This window comes from Urocitellus parryii, chromosome 13 (genome assembly GCF_045843805.1).
Source record: "Urocitellus parryii isolate mUroPar1 chromosome 13, mUroPar1.hap1, whole genome shotgun sequence".
NCBI lineage: Eukaryota > Metazoa > Chordata > Mammalia > Rodentia > Sciuridae > Urocitellus > Urocitellus parryii.
In genome coordinates, this window is record NC_135543.1 from 48256039 (window position 1) to 48277785 (window position 21747).

General features: G+C 38.3%; 1 protein-coding gene and 1 pseudogene across 1 annotated transcript in view; one reads left to right on the forward strand and one right to left on the reverse strand.

Moving 5' to 3' along the window:
* Positions 1–14074, reverse strand: part of Mib1 (MIB E3 ubiquitin protein ligase 1) — a 138030-nt gene extending 123956 nt beyond the window's left edge. Inside the window, exon 1 of the mRNA XM_026388089.2 lies at positions 12988–14074. Within this exon, the coding sequence (XP_026243874.1) occupies positions 12988–13216 (229 nt within the window). The 5' untranslated portion in view covers positions 13217–14074. The remainder of the gene's footprint in view (positions 1–12987) is intronic.
* A 2395-nt stretch (positions 14075–16469) lies between these two features.
* LOC113182253 (small nuclear ribonucleoprotein G pseudogene) lies at positions 16470–16664 on the forward strand (annotated as a pseudogene).
* Positions 16665–21747: the final 5083 nt, after the last annotated feature.

The following is a 21747-nucleotide window of genomic DNA, read 5'->3' on the forward strand; positions in this document are numbered from 1 at the left end:
GTTTTCTTCTGTTTTTTTGTTTTCTTCTGTTTTCTGGGGGCAGGGACAGGCTGGGGATTGAACTCAGATGCAATTTACCACTGAGATACATCCCGAGCTCTTCTTATTTTCATACAGTCTCACTAAATTAATGAGGCTGGCCTCAAACTTAGACTCCTCCTGCCTTAGCCTCCAGAGTCACTGGAATTACAGGCATGCACCCCATGCCCAGCCATTTCTTGTTTTAAAAGGAACAAGATTATCATGAAGAGGATAGATTCACCAGGCATGGAGGCACATACCTATAATCCCAGCAATTTGGGAGAGTGAGGCAGGATTCCAAATTCAAGACCAGTCTCAACAACTTAGCAAGACACTGTCTCAAAACAAAAATTAAAAAAGAAACAAACAGTCTAAACAGGGCATGATAGCACACTCCTATAATCCCAACTAATTAAGAGGCTGATCCAGGAGGATCACTTGAGCCCATCATTAGTTTAAGATGAGCCTGAGCAGTATAGCAAGACCCTGTCTCAACCAAAAAAAAAAAAAAGAAGATATTTAAATTCTAATTTTTAAGTTAGCCACAAACTCACTTAGTGATAAAATCTAACCTGATCAAACAAGGGGCTACATACAGTATATAGTCTTTTTCCCCTTAAGAGTTATTCATATGCTTCATTGCAGAAATATTAATGTACTTGATTTCCAGGTATTGCTGTAGGTCTCTGTGTGTTATGTGATAAAGATACCATAAAATAAGTCTAAAATTCAAAAGCTTATAAACTCAGTCCCAAGCATCCTGAATAAGGAGTTTAAACTTCCATTAAAACTTCTATTTTTGGGCTGGGGTTGTGGCTCAGCGGTAGAGCACTCGCCTACCACGTGCGAGCGAGGCTCTGGGTTCGATCCTCAGCACCACATTAAAATAAATAAAATAAAGGTATTGTGCCCAACTACAACTAAAAAATAAATATTAAAAAAAGAAGATTGGAGGGATGGGGATGTGGCTCAAGCGGTAGCGCGCTCGCCTGGCATGCGTGCGACCCGGGTTCGATCCTCAGCACCACATACCAACAAAGATGTTGTGTCCGCCGAGAACTAAAAAATAAATATTAAAAAATTCTCTCTCTCTCTCTCCTCTCTCACTCTCTCTTTAAAAAAAAAAAAAAAAGTTTAAAAAAAAAAGAAGATCAAGAAGACTTTTAAAAAATATATTAAAAACTTCTACTTTTGCTGGCACAGTGGCACATGCCTGTAATCCCATAAATTCAGAAGGCTAAAGCAGGAGGATCAAAGTTCAAAGCCAGCCTCAACAATTTAGCAAGACCCTAAGCAACTGAGTGAGATCCTGTCTCAGAATAAAAAATAAAAATGGTTAGGGATGTGTCTCTGTGGTTAAGTGGCCTTGGATTCAATCCCAGAACCAACAACAACAACAACAACAAAAAACTACTTTCATTTTTTTCTGTAAAAATACAAGAATAAAATTGAGTTTTACTTACTGTAAATTAACCAACTGTCATAGCACCTTCACTGGGTCACTATAAATAATCATACATCACATTTGAAACCCAAGATACAGTGAAAGTGAGTAGAAATTTGAGAACATGAGGTGCTAACAACTGCCCTCAAGCACCTCCAGCATATTAACATATGCTGCAGCTTTGGGGCACTTAGGCTGACTTGTGTAGTGTGTCCTAATGATACACAAATCACTGATTATCTTGAGATAAGAACTTAAAGAGTCAAAATTTTAATTTTTTTTTTTTATAATAGTATTCTGGGCTGGAGCTGGGGCCCAGTGGAAGAGTGCTCACCTAGCATGCATTAGGCACTGGGTTTGATCCTCAGCACTACATAAAAATAAAATAATAAAATAAAAATATTGTGCCCATATATAACTAAAAAGTAAATATTTTAAAATAACAATAATAGTATTCTAAATTTGCACAACTTTTCTGGGATGAAAAGTATTTGTAAATGAAATGCTCCTTGGAAGATATTTTTTTAAATTATATCCATTTAGGGACTGGGTTGTGGTTCAGAGGTAGAGTGCTCGCCTACCATGCGTGAGGCACAGGGTTCAATCCTCAGCACCACATAAAAATAAAGATATGTGTCCACCTATAACTAAAAAATAAAAATATATATATCCATTTAATCTATCCCAGGTATTGTCTTAAAAAAAATGAAAAAATACTGTCCCAAAGAAACTAATAAGAAAACTTATGTTTAAAGATGTTTCCAAGCAGAGTACAGCGGTGCACGCCTGTAATCCCATTGACTGAAGAGGCTGAGAGACAGGAGAATTACAAGTTCAAGAACATCCTTGGCATCTTCGTGAGACCCTCAGCAACTTAGCAAGACCCTGTCTCAAAACAAAAAGAGCTGGAGATAGAGTTCAGTGATAAAGCACCCCTGGAGATTCAATCTCCAGTACTCAAAAAAATAAACTTTTAATAATAATACATTTCCTTCATTATATAGTTTACAACACTGGAAATGAGGTATATTGCTAATAAATTCTCATGTTTGCGTCCTTAAAAGAAAATAATTTTTACTTAATTTTAAATTTAGTGGATTTTTAATCACTTGTTCAAAATATATAAATGAAAGACCTTCCAATTAATTTGTAAGAAATTACTAGCAACACAAAAGATAGGACACTAAGAGCTAAATTTCAGTCAGTTTTTACTTAACTAGTAAATAAAATGAAAAAAGAAGTAGTCAGCCCTCTGTATCTATGGGTTCCAGATCCTACAATAGTCCCTACTGTCCCTGACCACATACACACAAACATTAAATGTAAAACTTTTCTCATAAAAGAAAAGGAAATACTATCTACCATCTGATAGTTGAGTAGATATGATATGATGGCAGATATGACGTAATATCTGCCAAGGAAGAGTTTGGCTGCAAGAGTTTAAAATGACTGGGATTTTGAGCTAATTTGTATGCAACAAAGAAAAGCTAAAAGATTAAGGACCCTAGTACTACTTTGATAGTAAAGGCTAACCACCTCAACCTGGAGAACCTAATGCCTCATATGTAGCTCAATAAACTGCTTTAACAGCAAACAAGTTTCTCACAGGAATGATACTTTTTTTTCTTTTTTTTATTTTTATTTTTTTTATTGTTGGTAGTTCAAAACATTACACAGTTCTTAATATATCATATTTCACAGTTTGATTCAAGTGGGTTATGAACTCCCATTTTTACCCAGTATACAGATTGCTGTATCACATCAGTTACACTTCCATTGATTTACATATTGCCATTCTAGTGTCTGATGTATTCAGCTGTCTATCCTATTCTCTACTATCCCACCTCCCCTCCCCTCCCCTCCCCTCCCTCTTCTCTCTCTACCCCCTCTACTATAAATCATTTCTTCCACTTGTATTATTCTTTTCTTACCCCGCCTTTCCTCTTATATGTAATTTTGTATAACCCTGAGGATCAACTTCCATTTTCATGCAATTTCCCTTCTCTCTCCCTTTCCCTCCCACCTCTCATCCCTGTTTAATGTTAATCTTCTTCTCTAGCTCTTCCTCCCTACCCTGTCCTTAGTTACTCCCCAATGAAGTCATTTGGCATTTGTTTTTTAAGGATTGGCTAGCTTCACTTAGCATAATCTGCTCCAATGCCATCCTCTTTTCTTTTTTTTTTAATATTTATTTTTTAGTTTTTGGTGGACACAACATCTTTATTTTATGTGGTGCTAAGGATCGAACCCAGCGCCCCGCACATGCCAGGCGAGCGCGTTACCACTTAAGCCACATCCCCAGCCCCTCTTATAAAACGCTAAATATAACTATAAATAAGAAACTACCTGTTACATATTACATACACACACAGAAAAATCATAAATGTCTAACAATAGTGTTACATTAAGTTAAGCAGATAATCATACTACGCACTAGAGTAAGACTTCTCATCTTCAACACTAAATGGACCAGAGAGCTAGTTTTGAGAGAAGTATTTTGAACTTAGAAATAAATACACAAATTATTACTCAGGTTGTTTGGGAGTGGGAGGGAAAGTGTAGTAAAATTAAGTAATTTTCAGGCCTCCAAGGACTCTTAACTATTTCTTAAAAAAAAAAAAAAAGAAACTTTTTTTTTAAAAGAGAGAGGACAAAGGGAAAGACATGAGATATAAGATATGAGAGACAGTAATAAGAAAGTACTGTTTTTGTATTTGTTGCTACTGTTGTTAAGAGACAAGGTCTTACTACATTGCCGAGGCTGGTCTCAAACTCTTGGACTCAAATGATTCCTCTATCTCAGTATCCTGACTAGCAGCAACTGCAGGTGCAAACCACCATGCCCAACTCAATGCTTAAATTTTAAGTCCAGTAAATTACTAATAATATAACTGTGAAGTTTAATGGCCTTTTGGGAGTTACAGGGCCTTTTACATGTTATACTACTAGCCCTTGAAATTTAATGCAGTTTTCAGAGCAAGTTCTAAAATATAATGAAAGATCATATATTTATGGGGAAGAGAGAGAGCAAAAACAATGCAAACTATTTGGGACTAAATTTCCTGATAATTTCCATAAAACCAAGGCAAATGGAATAGGTAAGAAATGTGGAGCATAGGAAATTAAAGAGACTACTTCATTTTCTACATGTATAGAACACAAATTTTTCAGTTTGCTAAATATTAAACAGTAACCACTATGAGAACAGAAAAAAAGTGATATTTCCAACTCACTGAGAAAAACATACATTAAAATTTAAAAAGTAAGACAGCAGTAAACTAAAAAATATATACCAGTTATAATAAATACAAACAAGGTAAATTCTATTAAAAGCAATGAATCTCAAAATCAGTGTACACAATATTTAATCATGTCATTTACAAGAGAATTTCCTATAATAAATTAACAAGTAAGTTAAACACAAGCCAGGCAGAGTAGACATGCATCTGTGATCCTCACATGCATGGAATTCCAGTGAGTTGGGAGGCTGAGGCAGGAGGATCACAAGTTCAAGGCTAGCCTCATCAATTTAGTGAGACGCAGTCTCAGAATAAAAAATAAAAAGGGCTGAGGATGTAGCTGGGTAAAGAAGCCCAGGTTCAATCCCCAGTACAGCAAAAACAAAAGAAAAAAAGTGTACAGAAAGATTATATATATACACACACAAGGATGTTTGTTGCAGCATTGTTTAAAATGTCAGAAAGGTGCTGGTGATGTAGTTCAGTGGTAGAGTGCTTGCCCCATAGAACATGTGAGGTCCTTCATTCAATCCCCAGTATCACAAAAAAAAATAAAATAAAATAACAAAAAAAAAAGAAAACAATATAAAAGAATGATTAAATAAAACTGTTTTTAACTACTATATACTATGTACCTACTAAAAAAAGTAATACAGATTATGTTCCGTCACAGAAAGATATCCAAGACAAAAATATGCAAAAAAAGAAAAAAGAATGCTGAAGAACAACACATTTAGGCAAAGAAGAGATGAGTATACATATATATTTCTTTATAAGTAGATAAGTTTAAGGCATAAAAATAATTGTCACTTTACTATATAAGGAATACCTATTAAATTATTTGTAAGAAAAACAAAACATATCAAGCAGGAATAAGCACAAAACTATAGTGTCACCTTATGTACTCACCCAACCATAGACTGAAAATTTTATACAGGCAAAGCCATGTCTGTACTGAATTTGTACAGACTTTTTCCTTGTCATTATTCCCTAAACAACAAAGTATAACAACTATTTATACAGCATTTTCTTTGTAATTAAATACTGTAAGTAATCTAGAGGTTAATATATACAGGAGAATATGCATAGGTTATATGCAAATATTGCCCCATTTTATATGAGGGACTTGAGTATCCTTGGATTTCAGTATCTTCAGGGGTTCCTGGAATCAATCCCCTGAAGATACCAAGGCACAACTATACAGTAAAATCTCAGCTGTACAAAAATAAGGAAATCACAAGCACTGGACATTTCATTTCTAAACTAGATATTTAAATTTTATAAACAATTTTCACACAGGAAAAGTATTATAGATAGTGATCATTTCTGAACAACTGAACTGTACTTGAAAGAATGACAAAGGAGAAAAGCAATAAACTAGAAGAAAAGCAATAAGCTAGATGTTCATCCCTACTATCTGCCATTCACTAACTTTGTGATGAAACAAATTTTTTAATCCGGGTGAGCCTGAGTTACCTTTTATCTATTTTAGGATATTACCTCTCTAACCTCAGATCAAATAAGTCAAAAAACCCTTTGAAAAAACACATTTTGTACAGAAAATATTTATTTATAGCCATAGATTAAGTTTCTAAAAGATAAAAATATAACACATACACCTTTCTCTCAAACTACTAATTTAGTGCAAAAGGAAATTACATCACAGCATACTTACTGTAACAGAAGCACAAGTGCACTGATCACAATGGCTAGCAATCAAAAAGGGTGAGAAGAATTCCTGGTGGGTTAGCTACCTGAGAACACATTAAAAAGGAAATATCTAATCTAATCAGAGGAATATGGCTATTAAGTACAGTACTAGAAACATATATAAGGTAGCATTACACTTGCAAAAAAACATGTATATCAGAAAGCTGTTACATGTTCCTTTTGTGAGGGGGACAGGGATACTGGAGATTGAACTCAAGGCCTCACACTCTGCCACTGAACTATATCCCCAGTCCCTTTTACTTTTTAGGGTCTCACTAAGTTGCTGAGGCCAGCCTGGAATTTGTAAGCCTCCTGCCTTAGCCTCTCTGGTAGGTGGGATTACAGCATGTGCCATCACACCTGCCTAACTTTATTTCTTTGTGTACACTCTTCTCCCAGACTACCAGTCTACTTTTAGAAACATATATTACTCTAACAATAAATCAAGGTTTGAAATCTGCTGAGGGGAGAAGTGAAAACAGAAAGTCTGTGCATCTCAACTAGAAAGATAGTCACTTAATTTCCTGCTAATCAAAGTGTGTCCTTGAGTAATATGTCCATTACCTAGGAACTTATTAAAAATACTCCTGCAGAATCACAGAGCTACTGAATCAGAAGCTGCATTTTAAAAGGTCCCCAGGATATCTGTGTTTCCTCTTTGTAAAGTTTAACTATCCCATAACATAAAGTTTGAGAAGTACTGACATACAGGTCTATTACCTGATTTAATGAAGTGCTCAACCAAAATGTAATCTAGTGGTAGTTAGGCATGCTTGAGGCCCTGGGTTCAATCCCCACTAAAAATGAATAAATAAACAGATAAATAACTCATCATTTAAAACATAGTATTTTCTGACAGAAGTAAATAAGAAAAGTCATTTTGTAGACATCTTTAAAATAAGCAGGATCCTTAGAAAAATCAAGATTTCCTTGCAGATGCCATTAGCAAGAAATATCTCACAATATTCACAGATCTGGCATCCTATTCCCCATCGTTCCCCCAAATCCTGTTTTATCCTAATGCTCTATTCTCTGACAATACCCTTTTCTACTACAGTTCTAGAAACAAATTAGAAAAGGAAAACATGAGGATTATTAATCCGTTTCCTTTCCCATCCCCATCCCTGTCAAACAGAGTCAGCACTTTTAAATTTTTAAATGAATACAAACATCTGAATAGTTTCTCCACATGTGACCTGAGAAATGGTCTTTACTAGGGATGGAAATAAAAGATTAAGAGCTACCCCTAAAACAGCTTGGACCAACTATGACTGGAAAGCTAATTTTGAATAAACTTATTTTAAGGACTACAGATGTAGCTCATTGGTACAGTATTTGCTACAATAAACTTAATTTTCTTTACCTCTAAGTTTTTATTATTCATACCAAGAATAACAGAAAAAAAAAAAAAGAACCTCTATAGGAAATCCAAATAGTCTTCATTCTCTTTGGTAACAACACTGTAGTCAAGTGATCACAAAACCAGCACAAGTAAAAACATATTTTCCCCCAAATCCTATAAATTAGTATCTACATGATACAATGTCAACTATACCTACCTGATTATAGACTTCACAAAATTAACATCAATTAACTAAATAATAACATATTTCCACAACCTTCTTGCTGACTACAATTTGGCCAAAAGTATATGGATACAAGATTCAAGTTTTATCACTCAAATATATACCAAATGTTCCTCTTTGTAAGGTTTAACTATCCAGAACATAAATTCAAACACATATTTCCTGAAAGAAAAAAACATATATACCAAAATATTTCAGACCCACATACAACCCCCAGTTAAAAATCTCTGTGATAAGAGTCTAAGAGAAAGATCCTAAATGACACGATCACTCCAGAATCTTTAACCCTCAGAAAAGTTTCAACAAATTTTATATTAAAGGTCAACCATTTCTTAATTCCCAAACATACTGTGATAAAATTTCTGTCCATTCAATGTGGGTATAAGTAGAGCACAAATAATGAATAATCACTGGGTGCAGTGGCATGACTATAATTGCAGCTACTCAGGAAGCTGAGGCAGGAGGATCACTTGAGTCCAACAATTTTAACTCAACCTCAGCAATTTAGTGAGATACTGTCTCAAAATAAATAAAATAAAATGAAAAGGGCCCAGGATGTAGCTCAGTGGTAGAGCGCCCATGATTTCAATTCCCAGTACCTCAAACAAAGAATAAAAATAAATACAACAGCAACCACAGTTATTCTGGTAAACACCATAACACCAAGTCCTTTTTTGGGGTTTTTTTTTTTTTTTGTAATTAACTATAACATATGTCAAACACATAAAAAATATAAAAATTTAACACCAATGACCCACCATCCACTTTAAGACAAAGCATAACCAAAACAAATAAAGTCCCTCCTTTACTTCCACCAATTGTACTCCATTCCCTTCACAAAAAGATATCTATTCCCCTGAATATGATATTAATGTTTTACCACCTACGTTTACCACACTCTTACATATCCCTAAACCGATTCTGCTCCCTCCAAGGGATTTTTGGAAATGTCTGGAGATATTGTAGATTATCATAAGGGGTGGATACTACTGCATCTAATAGGTAGAGACCAGGAAAGTTGGCCCACTACAAAATACAAAGAATTATCCTATCTAGGGTTGGGGATATAGTTCAAATGGTACAGTACTTGCCCCGCAAGCACAAGGCCCTAGATTCAATCCCCAGCACCACCAAAAGACAACATTATTATCCTATCTAGTTCAAATATGTCAGCCACATGCAGTGGCACACATCTGTAATCCTAGCAACATGGGAGGCTGAAGCAGGAGGATAACAAGTTTGAGACCAGCCTTGGCAACTCAGCAAGACCCTCAGCAACTTAGGGAGATCTGTCTGAAGAAAATAAATAAATCAGAATTTTTAAAAAGTACCCCTGGGTTAAATTCCCAGTACCAAAAAAAAAAAAAGTATTATATGATAATATATAAGATTATTTACCTCCTTCACAGTGACAATGAACTGAAAAGTGCAAAAGCCAACTGTGAATAAACCTGCTGATGAGAGGCAAGTTAACACTCTTATTAATGAGTCAAATGAATATATACCTCCTGGTCAGGTTCACTAAGAAGAACAAAATACCATTTCTATGGTACTCTTGTCCAAAATACGTAATCTGAATGTAATCATGAGGAAACATGAGTCAAATCTAATTTGAGAGACAGTCTACATGGTCATTGTCCAACATCGAGATCATAAAACACAAAAGAACAAGAAACTGGTCCAGACTCAAGAAGACTACTAAATACAATGTATAATCCTGGACCACAAAAAGAACGTTAGTGGAACAACTGATAAAGCTAGCATAAGGCATGTAGGTCAGTAATATTGTATTACTGCCAATTTCCTGGTTTCAATAATTATAGTTAGCAAGACCCTAACATTATGAAGTTTTAACTTCAACTATTATATAAATATCAAGTATTGAATATAATAAGTAGAGTAAATCTTGCAAAACGTAATGAAATGTCAATGGACATTAATTATTAAATATTTTGAAGGAGAAAAAATAAAACTCTGAAAGTAATATTATAGTCCTGGGGCAAAACCAGAGCCAAGAACTTATGATTTGTTCAATCCTTTAATAATAAAAGACCTGATGAAATGAAACCATAAAAACTAAAATACATTTCACATGAAGGCTACCCCTCCTGCATCTAGGAGCATTTTTAAAATGTTTGCTAAAGGCTGGGACATACTTCAGTGGTAGAACATATGCAAGGTCCTGAGTTCAATACCCAGCACCAAAAAAATAAGGTGTCTGCTAAAGTAATCAGACAAAATGAACCACTATATATTAACAATGTGTTAAATTACCTTGTAAATTAAACTAAGAGTCTAAAACAGTTGCCTCTGAAAAACACCTATTTTTATATTAGGATAATGAAATCATTAATATGATATACTTTCTAATACAAAACATATAGACAACATTAACATCCCTTCAAAAATCACTACAGATATTGGTCAAATTACATTATAACATGTGCACATACAAATATGTAACAACAAATCCCACCATTAAGTACAATTATAATGCACTAATAAAAAAAAGTGGGAGGAAAAAAAAAAATCACTATAAGCCAGGCATGGGCCCATGCTTACAATCCTAGTAACCAAAAGGCTGAGGCATGAAAATCATAAGTTCAAGATCAGCCTGCTTCAGCAATTTAGTGAGACCCTGTCTCAAAATTAAAAATTAATAAATAAGGATGTGGCTCAGTGGTAGGATCCCTGGATTCAGTCCCCAGTACACACACACACACACACACACACACACAAAATCACTATAGAAGGTAATAAAAATAAGTTCTGGTATTCTATTGCATTGGGAGTATGATTTTCAACAATAGTAATATGCTACATATTTTTATAAAACTAGAAAAAAAGAATTTTGAATATTTTCACCACAGATGACAAAAAGATAACTGTAGTTCAGGGCATGTTTTGGGGTATTGTGTTTTTGTTTTTGTTTTTTGGGGGAGGTCATACTGGGGACTGAACACTGGGACACTTTACCACTGAGCTACATTCCCAGCCCTTTTTATTTTTATTGAGACAAGGCCTAAGTTTCTGAGACTCGCTTCAAACTTGCAATCCTGCTTCAGCTGGGACCACAGGTATTGTGCCCTGTTCAGGGTCTGTTAAACTTTACATTACCTTAGAAAGATATTCAAATTTCCCCAAAATCTACAATTACTGATCCCAAGAATTCCTCCTAATTATTGACTTGTGGTCAGGCTTCAGCATGAGCTAGCATGCAAAATTTAAGTGAGCAGAACAGGCATATGTTGCTGGGAGTGTAAAGAGAAAAATGTTTTCACAATGAAATTAGTCAACATCTATCAAAATGTTTAAATATGTGCATGCTTTGATGCAACAATTCCACTTCTGAAGTACTTAGCACATATGCAAAGATACATATACAAGGATTTTATTCAGGACATCACTGTAAGTAAGAAGACCTAATATAAATGCCTATAAATAAAGTACTGATTAAACAAATTTCTGCATCCAGTCACTGGAATACTATGTAGCCACAAAAGAATAAGGAAGACCTACACATACATGCTAACATGACACAATTATCAATATAGTACTACGTGAAAAAACAAAGGTCAAGAGTAAAATAGTTTAATACCATTTATACTTAAAAGGGGGAATAGATTTATATTTTCAGTATATTCATATCTATGCTTACAATGCATGGCATAGTCTGTAAGAACAAACAAACAGAAAACAATTCTTTTGGTCATGTACATAGATCCCTTTGTGGTGTATAAAAAACTGTTTAACAAACACAATTTTACAAATCACTTGTGCAAAAACTGAATCGGCTTGTTGTTAATTTCTTTTTTATTGATGCTAGCAAAAACTATGAGCACATTTCAAGATTTGTCAAGTGGGGATGGGAATACAGCTCAGTGGTAAAATGCTTACCTAGAATGTGTAAGGCCCTGGGTTCAATCCCCAGCACCATATAAAATAATAAATAAATAAATAATTTTGTTAGGCTTTGTCAAATTCAATTATAATATCTTAGAAGCATCTCGTCTAGAAATTCTAAAAGTATCCAATTTAAAATTTTCTACTGAATACAATTACCTAGGATAAATCTGTGAAAATGAATTAGATTAAATAAAGCAGGATATCAAAAAGAGTAACTGTAGTTCAGGGCATGTTTTGGGGTATTGTGTTTTGGGGTTTTTGGGGGAGGGCTAATACTGGGGACTGAACACAGGGATACTTCAGAATGAAAGCAAGCCTTCAGTTTATCATATTTTAAAAAATTAGAGTCTACAACAAGAGCCCTATAATGTAGTGAATCAAGGACAACAACTGAATGGGTAGGAACCTGACATCACCCTACTGAGAGAGAATACTAACAAACTAAGAAATCAGGTGTTTCCAAAAAAAAAGAAATTAGGTGTTTCCAAACAAGTGGGTCAAGAGCTCACACTATTTTTTCCTCTATTGATAGAAACATATAAAATTAAACAATTTAGAAAAAAATAATTTCAGAGAGTTCTAAATAGCAATCATTCGACGACTGAACTCCAAGTCACGGTGTCACAGTAGGCAACAAAAAAAAAAAAAAAAGCTATCACCGCAAACTGGAAGCACGAACGGCCCCTTGGCAACTAAGCACCATATGGCAAGGCAAGCCTCCCTTCAGACAGTTATCACTTGATGGCTGATTAATTTCAATGGCTTATTAGACAGGCCTCTCCAAACCCGGTGCCTACAGGAGGAGGAGGAGGGGAGGGGAACTGTGTCTGTTGTATTCTCGGTGCTTTGTGTCTTGCAGGCTGGAAAGCATCCTGGTAATGGAACTGCCATTAATTCCCTTGGGAAGAAGGAGGTCGTTTCTGCAAGTTTTTGTGTACCCGGCACAGAATCTAAAATTCCATGTGGCCCTCCCCTTTCTGTTCACTCCAGCCGGGCACTGCACGCGAGGCGGCCCCGAAGCCCAACGCAGCAGAGTCCCCTCCCTAAAGCGCGCAGACCCAGCCAGGTGGCAGTGACTTACCGGTGGGCGCGCTGTCCAGGATGCGCAGGTCGTAGGCCCCAGAACAGCGGTAGTTGGCGGCGGTGCCGTTGTCCCACACCACCACCACCTCCTCGGGGCTCTCGAAGCTCCGGACGGTGCCCACATGGCCCTCTCCGCCGTCCTGCTTCCCCCACTTCCAATCTGGGCCGCGCACTACCCGGGCCCCGACCCCTTCCACCATCACCCGGTTATTGCGGGAGTTACTCATCGGGGCCCGGGCGGTGGGCTCCGCCGCTGCCGCCGCCGCCGCCGGAGGGCCCGTGAGTGAGTTGGGCCCGGGCCGGACTCTCGGCGCCGGCGGGGGCGGCAGCGAGCCCCGGGGGGCGTGGGAATAACTCACGGGGGCGGCGGCGCGGTCCCCACGGAGTCCACAGCCGCTGCCCAGCCGTCGCCGCCGCGCCCCCCGCTCGGACTGGAGTCCGGCCCGCTGTGGGTCGGACGCGGAGGCGGCGGCGGCGAGCGGGCAGAGAGGAGGGGGCCGTGGGCGGGGACTCTCTCGCTTCCTCCGGGCTCCCCGGCCGGGCTACAGCGACGGCCGCCAGGAAACCTCGCTCTCCCCCGGCCGGGAGCGCGGGGAGCGCAGAGGGCCGGGGGAGGCTCGCCCGGAGGGGACGGCGAGGGCGGCGGGGGGCAAGCCGAAATGCTGGCCTTTACTCTCCCCCGACCCCTCGCTCCGGGGTGGGCGCCCGAGCACCGGCGCCGCCTCCTCCCCCGTAGGCAGCGGTGGTACCTCCCGGCGTCCGGCGAGCACCCGGGCCCAGGGGCCCCCTTCTCTCGGCCCCCGCGCACGCCGCCGCGCTCCGCCCCGCCACAGAGTCCCCGCCGGGCGAGAGCGGCTCCACATCCGGGTACTGCCGCACTCAAGGCCTGAGCAGCACCTTCTCTGAGCAACTGGGAAAGGGATCCTCAGCAATAAAAGGGTGGGAAGGGTTTACGAGAGTCGCGAGATTGGGGAAAGAAAGGTGATGAAAACCGATCTCTAAGCGGCTCTTCTCGGTCCAATGAGAATGCGCATGCGCAAGGCCTGGTAAAAAGGGGTCGAAAGCCCAGCTCCAGCCTGGAGTGGTGAAGGGGCGGGTTGCTGGAGTTGACTCCCCGTGATGCGGCGAGCCCCATTGGTTAAGAGGGAAGGGGCGGAGCCATCCTAGAGGTGGGGGCTGCAGGAAGTGAGGATGGGGATACCACCCTGGCGCAGAACCGGCATAGGTGGTGAGATCAGTCTGTAAATTCTAGTGTTCTTAGGCGCACTAAGTGAATTTGGGATTCCATATTGTTTTAGTTTTCTTTTTGAATGAGGGCTGGAATAAGAGAGATTATAGCACAGATTAAAAGCGACCGTAGTTTTGTTTGTGTAAATTGAAAGCATTTCAAACCAGAGTGGATGATTATTTATGAACTTCAATGGCGTGGACTATTATGAGCCAGTATAAAAGCCTTTTGGAAAATGTGCCTTGTCTTTATGCAGAGTCAAGATAAAAAGTAGACTCCAAACTTTGCCTATTAGTAACTGTTCCCCTGCGGGGCTCATTGGCCCTCACCTGCAATCCCAGCAACTCCTGAGGCGGAGAATCTATAGTTCGAAGCTAGCCTCGGCAATTTAGCGAGATTCTCGACAACTTAGCAAGACCCTGTGTCAAAATAAAAAATGAAAAGGCCGGGATTGGTGGCTCACACCTGTAATTCAGGAGGCTCCGGAGGCAGGAAGATCAAAGCCAGACTCAGCAATTTAGCGAAGCCTTAAGCAATTTAGCGATTCTCTCTCTGTATCTAAATAAAATGCGGGAAAAAGGGCTGGGAGTGTAAATCAGTGGTCAAGGGCTCCCGGGTCCAATCACCAGCACCAGAAAAAAAGAAAGAAAAAAGGAACTGGGGATGTAGCTCTGAAGTAAAGCATTCCTGGGTTCAATTTCCAGTACCAAAAAATAAAAATAAAGGTTTGGTTTTCTTTTTGAATGAGGGCAGGAATAAGAGAGATTATAGCCCAGATTAAAATAGTAATGACATAATCCATCCCCAGTGGCAAAATACAACCTTGAAAGGAAGATGACCCTGAGAGTGGTTTCTGGTGCTATTACTTAAATGAGATTATGGTGTGTATGGTGTAAGACCACTGTCTTAAATAAAGCCCAGCATGCAAGGGAGGAGGAAAGCTCCAGCAGGGCAAACGATCAAATGGAAGGATGCAAAAGAGGGTGTAAAATGGACTCAGTGAATTATTATGTAGTGAAATAAATAAAATGGTCTTATTTTTTTCATGTTAATAAAACTACCAGGAAATACTAATTATGGGTCCCAAATGCCAAATCAAGCTAATTATATAGATTAAGCAATTAAAATGTTTGCTTGGAATAGAGGATCCAAATTTCTAATTTGTGTTTCAAAATAGTTTCACTCTGGAAATTTTAAATGTGTGTTTATTGCCAGAGCTTTTCAACTGTATTTAGCCAAGGGTGCTCTTAAGTATTTCTGCTTGACCAACTCTTCCTACTGTCTTTGGTATCTTGTCTGGTTTCCTTCTTTCCTTGCCAACCAGCTAAATTGATCATTTAAATTACCAAATTGATTTTTTAAAAAAATTTTTTTAGTTGTAGATGGACACACTACATTTATTTTATTTGTTTATTTTTATGTGGTGCCGAGGATTGAACCTAGTGCCTCACTCATGCTAGGCAAGTGCTGCACCACTGAGCCACAACCCTGACCCCTAAACTGATTTTTCAAAAAAAATTTTTTTTTAATAAAATATGGCCACTGTTAAGAGTTATACTTTGGTTGACTTTGTAATGTAAGTTCATTGAAGGAAAAGCCAGGTGAGATGTCAGATATTTAATAGTGTCTTACATTGTACATCAAATATAACAATAATGGCTTTCTCCATATTTAATTGTGTTTGACTTACCCAGGAGTTTTACATTGACTATGACATAATCTAATACTAAATAGGGCCTTGAGGGGAGCACTGAGTGCATTGAACCCAGGGCCTCATGCATGCTAAGCACAGCTCTATTGCTAAGCTACACTCCAGACCCCAGGGTTTTTGTTTTTAATACCAGAATTTCATTTTCCCTTAAATGAAGATCTGTAATTCCTTAAACTGAAAAGGAATCCTAATATGGGATTTAAACCAATGGTTCCTTGCTTACTTGCTTTCATCCTCCCTTTCTCTTTCCCTAGCCAAAGCCTTTGATCCTTCCCCATACATTTGAACTATACCAGTAGCCATAGTCCAAATAAAGGAAGATGGTAAGGCTAGAGCCCACTCACACGCAGTCCTCCCTTCTGCCTGCCTTTGCAGGGCTCGAAGGATCTCCTCAAAACCTCTGGAGTGAAAAATTCTACCTCGGAAGTCTGAAGGAGACCACCAACACCATTTTAAAGCATCTCTGAGCCTGCCAGACACATGAGCAAAGTTAACCCTCCTAGCTAAAAAAAAAAAAAAGAAGAAGAAAGAAAAAGAAATTATGGACAAGAAGTTATCATTGAAATTAAATGCTGGCAGACATGTCCAAGGAATATTGCAGGGATTTGACCCCTTTATGAATCTTGTGATAGATGAATATGTAGAGATGACAACTAGTGGGCAACAAGACAGTATTGGAATGTTGGTAATATGAGGAAATAGCATCATCATGTTAGAAGCCTTGGAAGGAGTATAAATAATGACTATTCAGCAAAGAAATCTATATCCCCTCTCCAAAGGTCCTGTTTAACTATGACATAAAAATCAGGTCATGTACATTTTCATATTAAACTTTTCGTTAAATAAACTTTGTAATAGGAAAAAAAGAAACCCTCTGAAGTACCATTGACACAAGTATGAAAACCTCAAAGTATCCCAGTCCCCACATTTGAGATGAAGAAAATGAGGCTAGTACTGATTAAGTAACTTGTTCAAGAATACAGAAAAAGTGAATAGCTAAAATTATAACATCTAATGCTAGACCTATTTCTCACTGTATGCTAGTTTAACAACTCTCTTATCCATCCATCCCCTTGATAAATGTCTTGTGAATTTCTAATCCTTTTGTGTTGCTGAGACTATTTCAAGGCCTTTTAAATGGACCAGTTTGACAAAAGTCTCAAATTTTTCTTTTTGGGAGTACCAGGGATTGAACTGTGGGGAAGAGGGTAACCAGGGATTGAACTGTGGGGGAGGGGGTAACCAGGGATTGAACTCAGGGGCACTTGACCACTGAGCCGCATCCCCAGCCCTATTTTGTATTTTATTTAGAGACAGGGTCTCACTGAGTTGCTTAGCACCTCTCTTTTGCTGAGGCTGGCTTTGAGCTCGCAATCTTCCTACATCAGCCTTCTGAGCCTCTGGGAGGCCTTAACCAACTGTGTCTGGCCTTCTCCAAATGTTTTGATCATACATTTTTTCAGAGACTTAGAGCCCAAAGTGACCTACCACTTTCAAAGTCAGAGCTGCATGAGTGCAGGGCATGCCCTGATGCTTCTGCTGCTGGAACTGTCCTGCCTGTATAGGAACCAGAAGCTGCCAAAGCTCTATCAGAAGCAGGAAAAAAATAAATAAATCCTTTATTCAGTCTCTCACATATAAGAAGAGTCTACTCTTTCAAGGTTTCAGCACCATTTTCACCATTTTCTAACATACTTAAACTTACATATAAGATGGAAATAATAACATCACCCAAGTGCTTAGCAAAATGCAGTTATTCCACTTAAATATAGCTTCATCCTCCTTCCCTCAAAAAAAGAAGGCACAAAGTCATATCCACTACCATGTCCTATCTAGGAGATACAAATTCCTCTTCCAGTTCAGCCACAATCCTACCTGGATATTATGTAATCTATATTGTAAAATTAACACCATCAACAAAGATTGGCAAGACTGAGAAAAAAGAGAGGTGTCAAACAACCACTAACACTCCATATATAAATAGGAGAAAAGAGAAGGAAAGTAATTGGTTTTATATATGTAACAAGTGTTTCAAGTTGAATCATGTCCCTCCCAAAAGATGTGTTGAAGTCCTAACACCCAGTACCTGTAAATGTGACTTATCTGGAAATAGGTTTTTTTTTTTTTTTTAAAGAGAGAATTTTTTAAATATTTATTTATTTATTTATTAGCTTTCGGTGGACACAACATCTTTATTTTATTTTTATTTTGTGCTGAGGATCGAACCCAACGCCCCTCGCATGCCAGGCGAGCACGCGGTTTTGGTACAAGGGAACGAACCCAGGGTAATTTAGCCACTAAGCAACATCCGTAACCCTTTTTATGTTTTATTTTGAGACAGGGTTTTGCTAAGTTGCTTAGGACCTCATTAAGCCTGGGGCTGACCTTGAACTTGGGATCCTCTTGCCTCAGCCTCCCAAGCAGCTAGTAGTGTGGAACGCCTCTACTGGAAATATCTGTATATGAAATGAGTTAAGATGAGATCATATTGGAATAGAGTGTTCCTTAAACCCAATGATTAGTCCCCTAATCATTGGGAAAGGGAGATTTGGACACAGACACACCAGGAAGAAGGCCATGTGATGACAGAGGCAGAGATTGGAATGACAGGTATCAGATAAGATATGCCAAGGATTGCCAACAATCATGAGAAACTAGGGAAAGTCAAAGAAGAATTCTTCCCCTAACACTTCAAAGAGAGAACATAGACCTAGTGACACCTTAATTTCATATTTCTATCCTCCAGAATTGTAAAAGTATAAATTTCTGTTGTTTTAATCTGCCATCAAACCTGCAATTCCTGCATCTATAAGATTACTGCATATGGATGGTAATTTGTTATAGCAGCCCTAAGAAACTAATACGATAAAGAACAGAAGAAAGTAAGCATAGCTGTCACTGTCCTTATTTCTATTACTACTCATAAGGCCATAGTTGAAATATCTGCCTCCTTTCACTAGACAGCCCGTATTCTCTTTTCCTTCTGCTAGTACATCAAATGATCAGAGTCCCCATAACTGGTGAGTGATCCAAATATTTATTCCCGAGGGACTTAAAATCTCAGCCTCCAGTGGATTGCAAAGAGTTGTGGTTAATTTTAGGTGTCACCTTGACTAGAGCTGTAACAATTGTTCACTGTTCTTGGGGTCTGTGGGAGTGTTTTTGCATGAGATTAACATTTGAATTGGTAGACTAAGTAAAGCAGATTGCCCTCCCTAAGGTGCATAGGCCTTACTCTTAGGCTCACAAAATCAAATTAATAGAGGACATCACTATAATGGACCAATGTGACAATCCATGAGATGATAAGACAGTCAAAGTCCCTGCAAACCAGATAATGACAGAAAGCAATAGACTTGACATAGCAATAGACTCTGAGGAAAGACCTTGAAGGTATATGCTCCTGTCTCTGCTCAATGAAAGCAATATGCTTGTGATAACCTGTCAAGTGATAACTGAGAAAGTATTTTCAAATCTACATTTACAATAGCCACAAGTATATATAGATTTGCTCCAGTAAAGAGGCCACATCTAAAAGAGCAGCTGGAATTGAACCACCACCTGATTAAATTTACAGTAATATAAGAGCCAGCTGTGGTTCCCTCACCTGTAATCCCAGCTACTCAGGAAGCTGAAAAGGCCAAAGAATTGTGAGTTTGAGGCCAGCCTGGGCAACATAGTGAAATCCCACCCCAAATAAATAAATAAATAAACTTACACTAATACACAGAGCCCATCTTTCTTTGCAGGTTTAGGCAAGTTAAATAGAAATGTGATAGAAATCAGTATGCCTGCATTTTTCAAGTCTTTGAATTCACCCAAGTATGTGCTATTATTGCTTTTGGCTTGCTTTTTGGTAGAAAGGGTAGCTACAAGGGTCCTAGGTGATCTTTATTATAATGTCCCTCTTCATGGGTCAGGAAGCCAGTATGCATATTATTCCAGTTTATAAATATGTCCATCATTCCAACTCTGCATTCAGTAACTGGAGAAGTCACCCGTAGTTCCAGCTATTTGTGAGGTGGAGTCAGAAGAATCACTTCAGCCCAAAGTTGCAGTTTAGGAGACGGGGGAGTGGCACAGACAAAAATAAACTAGAGAAGGTAACCACTAGTTGATTCCTTGTAATCACTATAATGTACTAGAGCCAAACTGGGCTAACCATGTGACTTCCATAACCTATCTCTCTTACTAGTGAACTCCAGTAGCTTTCTTTTTTTTTTTTTTTTTTTAATTTTTTTACTATTTATTTTTCAGTTTTCGGGGGACACAACATCTTTGTTGGTATGTGGTGCTGAGGATCGAACCCGGGCCGCACGCATGCCAGGCGAGCGTGCTACCGCTTGAGCCACATCCCCAGCCCCTCCAGTAGCTTTCTGGTCACTAGAGATTAGTATATTCATGACCACTGTGTAGTGATTCCTAAAATGGAAATTTCCCCTTTCCCTAGTGCCCATTCACTCTGGAAAAAAAAAAAATGCTTCTGATCACTTTTTGAGAGAAACAAAGTGGGAGGAAGAATTATACCATAATTTTTTGGCTGTGTTACTGGGTCTTTCCTCCTGAGGATCTATGGAAAGGCTCACATACTGACACAGGATTAAAGGTCATATCTTCTCACTGTGAGGAGTCAGGTCTCTGCTTAACAGAATTAGAGTTTTTTAAATTGCATAAACCAAAAACTAAGATTTCCTTCTGTTTAACACATTGTAATTAATAGCTAACACTAAAGAACTATGTGAATTAAAACATTCTGATTGCCATTCTTACCACATAGTTCTCTTTTATAATTGCATTTACTTTGTATTTCACAGTTGCATACTGATACTTGGCCTCTGTTAGCCTGGATTGAAATCAAGGAAAACATTTCAATAGTCTGCAATAGTGAAATCCCCCACCATCATTCCTAGCCAGCAAATGAAAGCCACCAATGAGGTTTTGGAAGATACTGGCTAAAGAGTTAATAGATTGGATAGCATCAAATTAAAAAGCTTCTGCACTGGGACTGGGGTTGTGGCTCAATGGTACTTGCCTAGCATGTGTGAGGCATTGAGTTTGATTCTTAGTACTGCATTTAAATAAATAAAGGTCCACTGACAACTAAAAAAGAAAAAAAAATTAAAAGCTCTTGCACAGCAAAAGAAACAATTAGGAATGTTAAAGAGAGAGCCTACAGAATGGGAGAAAAATCTTAGCTACTTTTCTGATAGAGGACTAATATCTAGAATATATAAAAAAGTCAAAAAAATTCACACCAAAACAAACAAACAACCTGATTAATAAATGGGCAAATGAATTAAATAGACAATTCTCAAGAAATACAAGAAATTTGTTGGTATTTACCAACAAATATATGAAAAAATGTCCAACATCATTAACAAATCAAAACTATACCGTGATTTCATCTCACACCAGTCAGAATGGCGGTTATTAAGATTACAATAAATGCTGGAGAGGATGTGGACAAAAAGGATCACTTTTACACTATCGGTGGGATTGTAAATTAGTATAACCACTATGGAAATCAGTATGCAGGGTTCTCAAAAGACTAGACAGGAACCACCATAGGACCCAACTATGTATTTATCTTAAAGAATTAAAATCATCATACTATAGTGATAATGCATACCCGTGTTTATAGTGGCACAGTTCATAATAATCAAACTTGGAATGAGTCTAAATGCCCATAAACAGATGAATGGATAAAAAAGTGTGATATATGTGCACAATGGAGTTTTATTCAACCAGAAAGAAGCATGAAATTATGTCATTTGCAGGAAAATGGTGGCACTAGAGACTATTATGTTAAGTAAAATAAA